Genomic DNA, 16,270 nt, shown 5'->3' on the forward strand with positions numbered 1-16,270 from the left:
TGGTTGTTGGTATAAAGAATGATTTTTTGAAATCTGGACATTTCTGTATTATGTCCTGAAACTCTGGATCTAATGTAAACCTTTGTTTTAGCTGCCTTTTTTTGATACCACTCTGGCAGTGAAAGTGGGGTGTGCTGCCTCATCATTAACATGTTCCTCACTCAGCCTCTGTTGACACCCAAGAAGGGAGGGCCTCCTCATTACTGCTGGGCAGGGGTGGGAGTTCTGGCTCCCCACATGATCTCTACTGACACTGTGGTGGTAGTGGCTTCATTAACACTGGACAACGATTAAAGTCTTGACTGTCTATTAGTCCCCTTCCAACACCATCAGTGGAGAAAGGGAAGGGATTCTCATTACTGACAGGTGGGGAGGAAGTCCAGTTTACCCACATGGTCTCCACTGACACTGACAGAATGAAATAGGGTCTCATTATTGACTAGGAAGAATAAAAATTCTGGCTCTCCACTCGGCCTTCTATAACATTATTCTGGCAGGGATGTTATGCATCTTGTTACAGCCTTGCTAAGGTGAAGATCAGACTGCCCACTCAGACTTTGCTAGCATGGTTAGAAAGGGACCACAGTTTTTCCTGTGGCATTTGACTGGCATAGAGCAGCTATTATCTAAATATTGTCTGTTTTGCTAGACTGCCTGTTACCTAGTCATTTCGTTAAAGAGCAGCCTTTTATAGTTGTTATTTATTTATTTATTTGTTGTCTGCACCAGTTGATTTTTCCAGGTGCTGCCTTCTTCTGTCCCAAGTCTTTGACATATAGAGCTAAAAAAAAAAAAAAAGGAAACCTGGGGAACTCTCTATCATGTCCTTCCTTGGTCTCAGAGTCCTTAGCTGATTTGACTTCTTCTCTCCACCTTTGAAGTCTTCATATGGTTATCTTATATACTCTATCCAGGGCTTAGTAGTACTTAGCCAACGAAATAGGGGAAAGTATGACTACTTCATCTTTGCACAAGGAGGAATTCAATAATCATATTTTATGAGAAAATCTTGAAATACACTTGGGACCTTCAGTTACCACTGTACACGCAGAACTCCATTGTTACAGCAGAAGAGTGCCTGTGAGATCCCTCAAGGGGACACCTTTTTGCTAGACCATGGCATCGTTCTCTCATCTCAGAGGCTCTATAGGGAGAGTGATGTATTTTAAATTTAAAAACATAAAACATTAGAAGAAGAGAATGAAGCAGCCTTAAATGGAGTCTACAAATTGAGTAAAGTTCGGCTGCACCACCTAACTAAGGGTAAACTTACCACAACTCTTCCTTTGCTGTGGCATTTGAGACTATGAATTAAATGGAACTTTGAATAAAATAATACGTTTTTTATTATACTTTAAGTTCTAGGGTACGTGTGCACAAGCGCAGGTTTGTTACATATGTATACATGTGCCATGCTGGTGTGCTGCACGCATTAACTAGTCATTTACATTAGGTATATCTCCTAATGATATCCTTCCCCCCGTCCCCCACCCCACAACATGCCCTGGTGTGTGATGTTCCCCACCCTGTGTCCAAGTGTTCTCATTGTTCAATTCCCACCTATGAGTGAGAACATGCAGTATTTGGTTTTCTGTCCTTGAGAGTTTGCTCAGAATGATGGTTTCCAGCTTCATGTATGTCCCTACAAAGGACATGAACTCATCCTTTTTATGGTTGCATAGTATTCCATGGTGTATAAGTGCCACATTTTCTTAATCCAGTCTATCATTGATGGGCATTTGGGTTGGTTCCAAGTCTTTGCTATTGTGAATAGTGCCTCAATAAACATACGTGTGCATGTGTCTTTATAGCAGCATGATTTATAATCCTTTGAGCATATACCCAGTAATGGGATGGCTGGGTCATATGGTACTTCTAGTTCTAGATCCTTGAGGAATCGCCATACTGTCTTCCACAATGGTTGAACTAGTTTATAGTCCCACCAACAGTGTAAAAGCGTTCCTGTTTCTCCACATCCTCTTCAGCACCTGTTGTTTCCCAACTTTTTAATGATCACCCATTCTAACTGGTGTGAGATGGTATCTCATTATGGTTTTGATTTCCTTTTCTCTGATGGCCAGTGATGATGAGCATTTTTTCATGTGTCTGTTGGCTGCATAAATGTCTTCTTTTGAGAAGTGTCTGTTCATATCCTTCGCTCACTTTTTGATGGGGTTGTTTGATTTTTTTCTTGTAAATTTGTTTGAGTTCTTTGTAGATTCTGGATATTAGCCCTTTGTCAGATGGGTAGGTTGCAAAAATTTTCTCCCATTCAGTAGATTGCCTGTTCACTCTGATGGTAGTTTCTTTTGCTGTGCAGAAGCTCTTTAGTTTAATTAGATCCCATTTGTCAGTTTTGGCTTTTGTTGCTGTCGCTTTTGGTGTTTTAGTCATGAAGTCATTGCCCTTGACTATGTCCTGAATGGTATTGCCTAGGTTTTCTTTTACAGTTTTTATGGTTTAGGTCAAACATTTAAGTCTTTAATCCATGTTGAATTAATTTTTGTATAAGGTGTAAGGAAGGGATCCAGTTTCAGCTTTCTACATATGGCTAACCACTTTTCCCAGCATCATTTATTAAATAGGGAATCCTTTCCCCATTTCTTGTTTTTGACATGTTTGTCAAAGATCAGATGGTTGTAGATGTGTGGTATTATTTCTGAGGGCTCTATTCTGTTTCATTGGTTTATATCTCTGTTTTGGTACCAGTAGCATGCTGTTTTGTTTACTGTAGCTTTGTAGTATAGTTTGAAGTCAGGTAGTGTGATGCCTCCAGCTTTGTTCTTTTGGCTTAGGATTGTCTTGGCAATGTGGTCTCTTTTTTGGTTCCATAGGAACTTTAAAGTAGTTTTTTCCAATTCTGTGAAGAAAGTCATTGGTAACTTGATGGGGATGGCGTTGAATCTGTAAATTACCTTGGGCATTACAGCCATTTTTGTGATATTGATTCTTCGTGTCCGTGAATATGGAATGTTCTTCCATTTGTTTGTGTCCTCTTTTATTTCATTGAGCAATGGTTTGTAGTTCTTCTTGAAGAGGTCCTTCACATCCCTTGTAGGTTGGATTCCTAGATATTTTATTCTCTTTTAAGCAATTGTGAATGGGAGTTCACTCATTATTTGGCTCTCTGTTTGTCTGTTATTGGTGTATAGGAATGCTTGTGATTTTTGCACATTGATTTTGTACCTGAGACTTTGCTGAAGTTGCTTATCAGCTTAAGGAGTATTTGGACTGAGACTATGGAGTTTTCCCAATATAGAATCATGTCATCTGCAAACAGAGATAATTTGACTTCCTCTCTTCCTATTTGAATACTTTTTTTCTTTCTCTTGCCTAATTGCCATGGCCAGAACTTCCAACTTTTGCTTTAAAAAAGCAAAAAAAAACTTATGCTTATCTAAGGTTTACAGGCTTCATTTTCTGAGAGGCTGCAATTTTACATAAAATGAAATTACCATGAAATAATATCACCATAAAATGAAAGCTACTGACCTCAGCAGTGTAGGATGTGAGTAGAGCACAAGTTACAGAAGGCAAGAAAGGGGATAAAAGTCAGAGTCCCCTGGTCACTAAAGTACACTTTGGAGAATATGCCCACTGTTTGTCATGTAGTAGACACTCACAAATATGTGCTGAATGGAAGAGGTGCAAGGCATGAATTAACTGTTAAGGCAAGAATTGAATACACTAAATGTATCATTATATAATTGCTGTTTTGTTTTCCCCACTGCTCTGAAGACTCTTTATTTTTATTTTTCAATGCATTAAGTGAGATACACTGTAGGCCATCAAAAAATAGTTATTACGTTCAATTAAAAAATGATCACATTTAAGAAGGATAGAAAAAAAGATAAGTGAAGGGATGGCAGAGTTTGGGTAATTATTACTGCTATTTGCCAATACGTTTGGTCCTTTTCTTACTGGAAATACGGTAGATTTTACTTTCTGATCCCTGGAAGCCAGGCATGAGTCTGACCTTTAAAATACGGCAGATGAAGCATGTCACTTTTGGAGCCAGCTTTAAGAGCTAAGGTATGATTCTTCCACGTGGTTTTCCTGGACTATGTCAAGCAGCACTGCTCCATATGGAGGAGGCTGCATCTCTGGCTGCAGGCAAATCAAGCAGGGCAGGACATTTAGTGTGAGCAGGAAATTAATCAGGAAAGACAAAAATCAAGCAAGACATTTAATGTGAACAAAGAATCAATCTTTACTGCTTTAAATGATTTTTTAAAAGTAGGGGTTATTTGTTACTATAACATTACATAACCCATCCTGAATAATAGAAAATAGTAAGAGTGTGTCTTTGGCAGTGGGATTATAGAGGCCTTTTCTTTTCTTTTTTCTTATCTTCTTGTATCATCTAATTTTTCAAATAATGTTTTTATCTATTTTTTACTTTTGTAGAATGTGTATAATTTATAATAAGGAAACAAAATTAACTTAAACTGGGAGGCAGACACATTTTTATGATTCGAATTGTTTAAAATTTGAAATGACGTTATATTTTTATTGATAAATGTATAAAAGTACAGGATTTATGCCATTTTCTTGAACTTAGAGTATGTTGGTGTATGCTCTTTCGTCACCAAGAACACTGAAAAACAAAGTGTTACACTGTCATTGAACCAAGGCCTATGATCTTGAGATACAGCTGTTCTAGCCCCCTAAGAAATGCTCTTCCAGGAGGGTGGTAGGCCTCTTGGGGTTCTGGGAGGCTTTTGTGTGACTGACAACTTCCCTTTGTCTGCAGTTGACTGATGTGATCAGGCAGAGGCAACCAATAATGATGTGTTGACCATGAGAAGGGTGTTTGCTGATTTTGCCTTTCCTCACCTTTCCCTCTGCACAACACACACACACACACACACACACACACACACACACACACACACACACACACTAGCATGGCTGGGCTCATTCAAGAAGACCCAGAACATGTGTACATTGCCTTTATCAGACAGGAGGGCCTTGCATGTGAATTGTATAGGAGGTACCTGAATAAAAGTCATTCTGTTTCTACTCTGGTGCAAACTCAGAACTTCAAGACACAGGGTTCACATGTGTTTGTCTGCACATATTCACTGGATGACTTGAGTGAGATGAATAAAAGCCCATGCCTTCAATCTGGCAGAATCCTCAACCAGGGATAACGTAGAGAGTAATTACAGAGTCTCAGCACTATAATTTTCTTTCAACCTCCCCTGTCACAATCAGAAGATAGTTTTTGATGTCTTTGATGATTGAGGCTTCATAAACTAAAACTTAGAATGTCTAGATATTTTTAAAAGGTTAATATTTTGCAACTTTGCCTACTCTCAATATTATTTAGAGTTTCCTTCCACTTTATTAACCTAGAACTATATAACACAATGGACCATCGATAGAAATAAACCTCTTATTGGTCCCACTAGAAAAGATAGTAAAGCCCTGGTTTTATAAATAAGTGCTTTACTCCTATTCTTCTTCTATGACCCCTAAGAACCACATTTAGTAAGTGAAATAATGAATTCTACTTCTGAATAAGAAGTTAAAAGGAGCCAAAAGATGGATGATAGTGAATAGCACTTATTATAAAGGAAACACTTTTGGGAATAGTCTCTTTTTTTAAGGAATCATAAAACTTTTAGATCCTAAACTATACCTAGAGGAAAAAAGACAACCTTATTAAGAACCTTTACATTTCTCAAATTAGTTTTGGAATAACAAGTTAGTATAAATGATGTCTCTAGCCCTATACTTGTTAAGTTTTTGAAAATAAAAGAAACAAAACAAAATATATATACATATTCTGAAAGCAAAGGCCTTTTATTGTTATTGTCCAGTTTAGCCTTCAAAATATTTAATTCCTTTCTACTCTAAAATGCCTAGGTAGAGGGAAAAATTATTTTTAAAGTTTTTCAAATGTCAACCCTAAGTGCAGTTCCGTGCACTCATATTGGAAACTAGGTCTTAGCATGGAAGATGCCTAGGGATCCTGTAGACTCAAAGGGTTCTGAAAAAAATGTAATAACCTTTTTTCCTTGTTACTAAAAAAGACCCGGGTGAGGCATCTCATACACCCGCAGGGAACAGCTAGCTGCTGAACCATTTGCTCCACCAGCCAGACTCCCTCGGCTTTCATCTCATCTTGCTAACATTTTACAAAGATGTTTGTCGCAATGAAATTGATAGCAAACTTACAATTCATACAGCGTTTAGAGGTTCCTTCTTTTTTAATTCTATTAACTGAGATGAACCCAATCTACTGAAGTCATTCATCGGGAGATCTCAGGACCTGGTCTTATACGACTAGCTCAGACTTTCTGGCCATGGTCCCTTGTTCCATAGATCTAATTAGCACTGAGAGCAGCTTCCTAGCATCTAAAACATAAGCTGATCTGGGTTCTAATGCCCTGATCTGGATTCTAAATTTGGAATCATTTTTCTGAAAGGCTCTTCCTTCCTATTATTTACGAAATGGGTTGATCTGCAGAAAAGGGTGTTCATATTCCCTCAACTAGGAGAATCAACTAGCCCATTAATCAGCAAGTATTTTTTTCCCTGGGACTTACTATGTGCCCCAGGGTGGACTGGAGCTAGTACTGCAATCTGTGAAAAAGTTGTTATAACCTTGTTAGAATTTGGTTGATTCCACATAGCTCCATCTCCTAAGAGCCTTTGAAATCCTTTTGCAACTACTTCCTGCACAGCCAGCACTCACCCACCCAGAAAGTACAGTTACTGTCATGATTAAGCCGGTGGAGAGGGTGGGAGCGGGAGAGTGGAAATGAGGGTAAAGAGAGAGATCTTGTGCTGGGAGCCTGGCAGACTTGGTTACCTAATGCAATGAAGAATTCAGATTCCCCCCACTCTCCAGGCTGCACGAGCTTCTGTGCCACGTAGAAGGTCATGTAATTGTGATTTGAAAAAGACAGGCCTGGAACCCATGCACAATTTTAAAGTTATGCATGGAGTCAAAGGGCGAGAAGGGAGGCAAGGGGAATAAAGACATCCTTAACAACTAGTGTGTTAAGTGAGTGTGTTTTCTTCCTCTCCTTATCCTGAAGCTAGAGCTTCTACCAGGCAGGAAAAACAGGTTGTTCTTTGGGGCATTGGTCCTGCTGGTGCAGTCTAACAAAGGGTGCTTACTAATTGATGTGCATTTCTCTCTTTCTGCCCCAGGACAGCTTTCCTGCCCGCTTTGGAGGAGTCCACTTTGTCAACCAGCCCTGGTACATTCATGCCCTCTACACACTCATCAAGCCATTTCTTAAAGACAAGACCAGGAAACGGGTAATGAAAACAAATACATGATGTAAATTTTAAACAGGGAATGCCTGGGACAATTATGCTGCTTCTGTTTTCTCTCTCCCCTCCTCCCTCCTTTCCCCGGATTTTTTTTCTCTCTCTCTCTTTCACTGTGGTTTTTCTACAGCCCCTAAGCATTTGAGCCTCAGCTGGAGATTGCAAATGGTCTGGGTTTAATTAATAATTCAGTAGAACTGGGTTATTTTTGGAGTCCCAGTGACAAACCAAAAGAAACTTTGAAGGCATGCAAATATCAGATGCCCATTTTACTGTAAATTCTTATGGGAGCTAAGAATTATGGGTCCAGCAGCTTTCCTGTTCATAAAATATTTTAGTACCTAGCATTTTGTTCTGCAAACGTATTAGTGTTATGAAGAATGATTACAATTTTTCTTCCCTTCCATGGCTTTGGGTGATAACTGCTAACTCCATCACCTGTAAAGTTGGAAAAGCATTCTTCTTTGGAAATAACAATGCTCTTATGAGGAAGGCTTTTACAGTCTTAATTATATCAGTTGATAACACTTGAGAAGCCAGCTTTTTCCATCAATCAGAGTTGGGCTTTTTCATGGCATTTTGATGAGCAGAGTAATTGAACTTTCCTTAACCACTCTGAATCTCAATTTTCTCATTTATAAATTGGGGAAACTAACACCCACATCACAGAGTTGTTGGGGAAATCTAATGGGACAGCTTATGAAAACATGTATCGTGATGCAGTTGGTACCTCATGAGACTTGGTGACTTTTATTTATCTTTATGATTTAGCTCTCTTTTCTTTTTTCCCCAATGTTATTGGGTATAATTGACAACTAAAAATTGGATATATTTAAGGTGTTCAATGTGATGTTTTTATATACCTATGCATTGTGAAATGATTACCACAATCAAGCTACTAACACATCTATCACCTCCTGTAGTTGTGATTTGTGTGTGTGTGTGTGTGTGTGGTGAGAATACTTAAGATCTACTCTCTCAGCCAATTTCAAATAAACAATATAATATTATTACTATTACAGTTTCCATACTGTACATTAGGTCTCCAGAATCTATTCTCATCCTATATAACTGAAACTTTGTCCTCTTTGTCCAACATCTCTCCATTTCCCCCTACTCTCAGCTCCTGGCAACCACCCTTCTACTCTATACTTCTATGATTTCAACTCATTTAGATTCCACATATAAGTGTGTGGTCATGCAGTATTTGTTTTTCTATGTCTGGCATATTTTTGTTAACATAATGTGCTTTAGGTTCATCCACATTGTTGAAAATGACAGGATTTCATTCTTCTTTAAGGCTGCATAGTATTCCACTGGGTATATATCCATTCATCTGTTAATGGGCACTTAGGTTGTACCCATTTCTTGTCTATTATGAATAATGCTACAGTCTTATCTTTGAGACTTTCTGATTTCAGCTACCTCCTGGGTCAGGAACACCATTCCTCATGGGAACCTGACTAGGGTAATCCTACAGCACCTTCTGACACCCATGGTACCTGACACTGGCGAAGAACTCTGAGTATTCAGGAGTGACTGATAATGTGAGGGATTCCCTGCCATCTCCCACACTTTGCTGGGTTTCTAACTCCTGGACCTCAGATGCTTCCAGGTTCTTAGCATTGCAGTGGGGTAGGGCAGGGGTAATTTCCCTGTTCTTAAACAAGTTTGAAACCAGGAATTAGAACTTACTGGAATAAGGAGGCAGAAAAGTTTTAAAACCCATCTGGGGCTCAGGACAGTGCTAAGAACAGAGAAGTGTTCTAGGACTGTTCTCAACATGGCTTCGGGCTTTCCAGCAACTATTCTTCTATTCAGGTTGGAACCAGAGAGAATTCCTCCCATGGTGGACACTTGCTGCCATGCCATAGGAGGGTATTTTTGGAGCTTTGGGCACAGGATAGATTCTAACAGGTAGAGGGTCCAGCCTCCTACTTCTGCGTTCCTCCATTCCAGAAGACCCCAAGAAGGGAGGGTCCCTTTTAATAGCACTCTTTGTCTTCCAAAAACTGGACATGTTGGGTGGAGGGGTGCAAATGTTTTCTCTAAACACCAGGGCTGATACTTTGCTCCAGCACGTTTCATATACAGCACCCTCTGAAAAGTTTTATAAAAGCCAGAAAAGTGACTTTCTTCAAAAGAAATAATTCTTATTAAAATTCAGTCATACTCAATGCAATATTAGAAATTTTAATGTTTTGATATGCTTTCTGAAGTGCTCCAGTAGTCTTCTGAAGAATTAGCACTTCTTGTCCCCTTCATCTTTAAATGATGTCATTACATCATAAGTTAAAATCAGTACAATAGAACAAGGTAGCAAGTGTTTATTATTGAGGTCCTCTGTTTAAGTATTTTAAAAATCACTCACACACACACACACACACACACACATACACACACACATATATATATATATATTTTTTTTTTTTTCCAAGACAAAGTCTTGTTCTGTTGCCCAGGCTAGAGTGCAGTGGCGTGATCTCAGCTCACTGCAACCTCCACCTCCTGGGTTCAAGCGATTCTCCTTCCCCAGCCTCCCGAGTAGCTGGGATTACAGGCGTGCGCCACCATGCCCAGCTAAATTTGTATTTTTTGTAGAGACGGGGTTTCACCATGTTGGCCAGGCTGGTCTCGAACTCTTGACCTCAGGTGATCTGCCCACCTCAGCCTCTCAAAGTGCTGGGATTACAGGCATGAGCCACTGCGCCTGACCCACATTTATATTTCATCATGGTTATACTCTATGCGTATGTGCATGCATGTGTGTGTACTTGATGATCCTATACTTGGGTGTACCTTATGTGTTACACATAATGCCTTCATGCCTGCCACATGAAGAAGTGTGGGAACTGACATCAGTGCATGGATGCACTTTAAGTCACCTTTCAGAGTCAACTCCTAAATTTCAGTCAATGCTAATAATCTATTCATGGCTCATTCACTTTGTGGATTTATCTGGAAATAATTGTAACTTGGAGATGTGGATTCTCTCCTGGTTGAGGAATCCACAATTTTTATCACTATCTATTGTATGTTCAGAAGATGCAAACTTGTTTGGACTTTAGTCCCCAATCCAGACAAAAATGGAAATTGCTGCAAAAATATCTCACAATAAATTCTCAGGCTGTGGTTTTTGATTCCATTAAATAAGAATCGATTTTCTTCTACCTTGTGCCCACATCACCCTAGGAGCTAAGAAGCATTTTAAAGGAGTAAGAAAACACCAACTTTTTCTCTAGATACTTTCCCCCTGTGGGAAAAATAAAGATAAAATAAACAGAAGTCAGCAGTCAGCAGATACTGAAGAATTAATTGGAAGGTGGTTGGAAAGAAGCAGAATAGGCAGCTATAACCAGGATGAGTTAGGAAGAAGCTGCAACTTTGTCTAGGCCGGGGAACGGGGAAAGGATCTGGAGGACTGGGTGAGAGCACACAGATGGGAGAACAGAGCAGTCTGGAGATCCAGCAATAGCTGGGGTTTCAGGTGGTCTGCACCATCACTCCTTTAACCAACAGGGATAATTAGGAGATGACTATATGTATAAATTTGGCCCACGGCCAAGTAACACTCAATCTGTTCATAAACTTCATTTTTAATGACTATTAATTCAGCCTTTTTTCTAAGCAATACATTAACATTTTATGAAGACTAAGCTGCAGTCACAAAATCAATGCCTCTTTAAGCACCATGATCACCAGCAGTGCATCCAATTTGTCATTGCTAAATTGTGTATTAGATGAAATCCTTGGTTGTATGTTTTGGATTTTGTATTGCTAATTACTTTTTTTTTCTTTACAGATTTTCCTGCATGGAAACAATTTAAACAGCCTTCACCAGCTAATACACCCTGAATTTTTGCCCTCTGAGTTTGGAGGAACTCTTCCTCCTTATGACATGGGAACTTGGGCCCGGACGTTACTCGGTCCTGACTACAGCGATGAAAATGACTATACTCACACATCCTATAATGCAATGCACGTGAAGCATACATCCTCGAATCTGGAGAGAGAATGCTCACCCAAGCTGATGAAAAGGTAAGGCCTGGGTTATCAGAGTCCCCTGAGTCAGAGGTCAATGGAATTTTTTATTTGAACCTATTGTGAATTATTAATTAAAGACCTTTGTGGGCATAGAACTTGAATAAAATAAATTGCAATGCATTCTCAGCTGATTTCACTAAAATTGAAAACAAATGGGGCTTGGCTGGTTCAGAAATACAGTTGTCCCAGTTGTATCAAAGGAATAGTTAAAGGCTAGGACCTCACTCATGCCACAATTATAGCCCTGGTCTTTAGGGAGTTTGTTAATACACACAGAATAAAATGTTGGACCTTTGAGATACACTAGATGGAAAAACAAACTGCTAGAAAGTGTTCCTATCATTCATTTATTTGGAACCATTTATTGAGCATTTACTTGGCTGCAGCACCAATTAGGGACCGGGGGCACAAATGAGAATAAGATGTCAAAAGAACAGAGAAGTATGCCTCAGGGAATCTTCTAAGTAAGACTTTTGCAGCGTATTTATAAAGCAGGTGACATTCAGTCTGAGCTCTGGAGACCAGCAACCCAGGCTTGGGAAATGGCATAAAGCAATCCAGCAGAGAGGACAGACTGAGGCATATAGGCATTAGAATGATGGAATAATCTGGTGCGGTATAAAGGAGTGCAAGAGTGGGAGATGGGACTGGACATGAAATAAAGCTCCAAAAACAGTTGGATCCAGGTGGTGAAGACCATTGCATACTGTAGTCAATGGAGTGCCATGAAAGAGAGATTAAAAAAAAAAAGATAATGAGTATTTTCTCATTATAAAAATTAAAACCTGATTTTTAAAAAGAATTTATTTTATTTTTCCATAAGTTATTGGGGTACAGGTGGTATTTAGTTACATGGGTGAGTTCTTTAGTGGTGATTTGTGAGATCCTTGTGCACCCATCACCCAAGCAGTATACACTGCACCATATATGTTGTCTTTTATCCCTCACCCTCCTCCTACTCTTCCCCTCAGTCCCCAAAGTCCATTGCATTATTCTCATACCTTTGCATCCTCATAGCTTAGCTCACATATTGGTGAGAACATACGATGTAAAACCTGACTTTTAAGACTAAAATCCCCTTCAGCCACTATTTTCAATCTCAGTCTCAATTCCATTCCCTCCCAAATGGTAACCACTGTAGAGGTGGGCCCTTGTAATTCTGCTTTCCGTACATCACATGCATCTATACACATCCATAAAAAACATCTAACATTGTGTAATTTCTAGGGCTGCTGTAATAAAGTACTACAGACTGGGTGGTTTAAACAACAGAAATTTATTTTCTTACAGTTCTGGAGGTTGAAAGGGCAAGATCAAGGTGTTGCGAAGGCTGGTTTCTCCTGAGGCCTCTCTCCTTGGCTTGCACGTGACTGCCTTCTCCATGTGTCCTTACATGGTTTTCCTTCTGTGTGTGTCTGCCTCTGTCCTAACCTCCTTTTCTTAGAAGGACACCAGTCCTATTGAATTATGGCCAACCCATAGAACCTCATTTTGCCTTAATTGCTTCTTTAAAAGTCCTATGTCCAAATACAATCATATTCTGAGGTACTTCAACATATGAAATTGGAGATGAGGGAGACTTCAGCCCATAGCATATTGTTATGTAATGTTTTTCCATGTCAGTATATTTAGACATATGAAAAGACTTGAAAATATTTGTGGAAAAATAAAATTAAAAGATAAAAATTCAAAATACAAACTTATATGGCTCAAGGACATCAGTTCATGTATGTGTGTATATATATTAAGTATATATACAAACACCTTATTTTTTAGCCTAAGTTCCATCAAATTCAAGACACTTTTGTGAGTAACAATACCAACCATTTAGTTTATCCCTAAATAACTGGGGGTCCTAAGAACTTAGCCATGTCGAAGTGGTCTTTTTCACATTAGATGAACAAAAATGGATGCCCTTGAAATATTATTAAGATTAGAAAACAAAAAGAAGTCAGAAGGAGCCAAATCAGGACTGAAAGGTAGTTGCCTAATAATTTCCTATTGAAATTCTCATAAACTTGCCCAGGTTTGATGAGAGAAATGAGCAGGAACATTGTCATGGTGCAGAAGGACTCTCTGGGAAAGATTTCCCAGGAATTTTTCAGCTAAAGCTTTGGCTAACTTTCTCAAAACACTCTCATGATAAACAGATATTGTTGTTCTTTGGCCCTTCAGAAAGTCAACAAGCAAAATGCTTGGACCAGCCCAAAAAACTGTTGCCAAGACTTTTGCTCTTGACTGGCCCACTTTTACTTTGATGAGAGCACTGCCACTTTTGGTAACCATTGCTTTGCTTGTGCTTTGTCTTTAGGATTGCACTGGTAAAACCGTTTTTCATCTCCTATTACAGTTCTTCAAAGAAATGCTTCAGAATCTTGATCCCACATGTTTAAAATTTCCATTGAAAGCTCTGCTCTTGTCTGTTCCTGATTTGAGCACAATGGTTTTGGCACTCAAGTGGAAAGTTTGTTCAACTTTAATTTTGCAATCAGAATTGTGTAAGCTGAACCAGTTGAGTTGTTTGTGGTATTGGCTACTGTTTGTGCTGTTAGTGGTTGGTCCTTTTCAATTAGGGCATGAACAAGATAAAGTTTTTCCTGGCAAATTAATGTAAAATTGACATGAATTGATGTCTGCAACTGAGGGCTTCACCATCAACTTCGTCTTGTCTCTTCTTAAAATGAGTTATTGCAAACTGCTCATTTCTTTGGGATATTGTCCCCATTAGCTTTTTGTAAAGCATCAGTGATTTCACAATGTTTTTACCCAGCCTTCACCATAAATTTGATGTTTGTTCTTGCTTTAATTTTAGCAGAACTCATGTTTCTCTGATAGAGGTGCTTGTCAAACCCGATGTCTCTGATGTCCTATCTTCTTAGTGCTTCAAACTAGATTCTGTTCAGGCATGTTATAACAAGTTAGCACAAGTTTATTTTCGTACAAAAATTTTTTGAGCTCCATGAATAATTTTGTTATAATATGCATTTTCCATGAACTTTGTGAAGACCCCTCATAGGCCATGTGTTTAATCTATTTCAGAACATGGATATACCACAGTTTAGCCATCTCCTTATTGTTTTGCATTTGGGTTTTTGTGGTTTTTCCTCTTCTAAATAAGGTTTAATAAATGTCTTTGGTATACCTCCTTCATTTTCCTAGGAAGGTTCCTCCGAGTAGATTCAGAACCCTGTAGTTGGTAGGTATGTGCCTTTAAAGTTTTAGTTCACATTGTTTAAAAGCCCTCCAAATGACACCAACTGATACTTCCAGCTATGTATGAGAACCTTCTTCCCCATACCCTGGAAAAATACTTGATATGATCAGACTTTAATTTTAATGATAATCCTGTGATGGGAAACACTATGTCATTTTGTTTTCATCTTTATTTCTTCAATATACATAGTTTAGCAGAGAAATGACATAATAAGATCTGGGTTTTATAAGTATCATGGGATTAGCAAGGAAATGGTTTGTGCATCAGAGACTAAAAGCCACTAGAAGGCTGATGCAGAGACTTAGTTGGAAAGATGAGAGCCAGAACTAATGCCAAATCAGAGGAAAGCTGGCTCTATTCTATAGATGTTTGGCTGTGGAAAAGGAGGAGTAACATTCATGAGGGTTGGGCTCAACTTCTTCCAAAGTCCTGTTAATGTGGATATTTTGACCTCCTCCCGTGAATCTTGAATGTTCTAGAATGGCATCCAGGATGGTGAATCCTTTCCAGGAAGTTTTCAGTTTACTTTGTCCAGATCCATCAAACAAATCACTATCTATGGCAGCTACAGTCTGATGAAATGTATTTATTTATTTATTTTTTGAGGCTGGAGTGTTGCTCTATCACCCAGGCTGGAGCGCAATGGCATGATCTCAGCTCAGCATGACCTCTGCCTCCCACGTTCAAAGAATTCTCATGCCTCAGCCTCCTGAACTGAAATGTATTTCTTAAGTAATAAGATGTGAAAGTCAAATTACTCCTTGATCCATGGACTGCAGAATGGATGTTGTGTTGGGCATGGAAACAACCTTCATCTCCTTGTACATTTCCACCAGAGCTCTTGGGTAACCAGGAGCACTGTCAATAAGTGGTAATATTTTGAAAGAGATCTTTTTTTCTGAGCAGTAGGTCTCATCAGTAGACTTAAAATACTCTCTAAACCATGCTATAAACAGATATACTGTCATTCAAGCTTCCTTGTTCTATTTATAATGCACAGGCAGAGTAGATTAATAATTCTTAAGGGCCCTAGGATGCTTAGAGTGGTAAATGAGCATTGGTTTCAACCTAAAGTCACCAGCTGCATTAGCCCCTAACAAGAGAGTCAGTCCGGACTTTGAGGCTTTGAATCCAGGCTTTGACTCTCCTTTCTAGCTATGAAAGTCCTAGATGGAAGAAGTCTATTCTTCCAATAGAAGGTTGTTTTGTCATTGAAAATCTGTTGTTTAGTGTAGCCACCTTCATCAATGATCTTTCATAGATCTTCTGGATAGCTTGCTTCAGCTTCTATATCATCACTTGCTGCTTTACTTTGCACTTTTATGTTGTGGGGACAATTTCTTTCCTTAAGCCTCATGAACCAACCTCTGCTAGCTTCCAATTTTCCTTCTATGGCTTCCTCACCTCTCTCAACCTTCATGAAATTGAAAAGAGTTAGGATCTTGCTCTGAATTAGGCTTTGGCTTAAGGAAATGTTGCGGCTGGTTTGATCATCTATTCGGACCACTAAAACTTTCTCCATATCAGCAATAAGGTTTTGACATTTGTGTGTTCACTGAAGTAGCACTTTTAATGCACCTTTGCATTCACAACTTGGTTAACTGTTTCATGCAGGAGGCCTAGCTTTCAGACTTTCTGAGCTTTCAGTGTGCCTTCTTCCCCAAGCTTAATCATGTCTAGCTTTTGGTTTAAAATGAGACATGCAACTCTTCCCTTCACTCAAAC

General features: G+C 39.0%; 1 protein-coding gene across 1 annotated transcript in view; it reads left to right on the plus strand.

Moving 5' to 3' along the window:
* Positions 1-16,270, plus strand: part of CLVS1 (clavesin 1) — a 205,807-nt gene that overhangs the window by 164,055 nt on the left and 25,482 nt on the right. The window contains 2 exon segments of the mRNA NM_001265738.1: positions 7,165-7,275; positions 11,090-11,325. Coding sequence (NP_001252667.1) covers positions 7,165-7,275; positions 11,090-11,325 — 347 coding nt within the window.

The sequence above is a fragment of the Macaca mulatta genome, chromosome 8 (assembly GCF_049350105.2).
Source record: "Macaca mulatta isolate MMU2019108-1 chromosome 8, T2T-MMU8v2.0, whole genome shotgun sequence".
Classification (NCBI taxonomy): Eukaryota; Metazoa; Chordata; class Mammalia; order Primates; family Cercopithecidae; genus Macaca; species Macaca mulatta.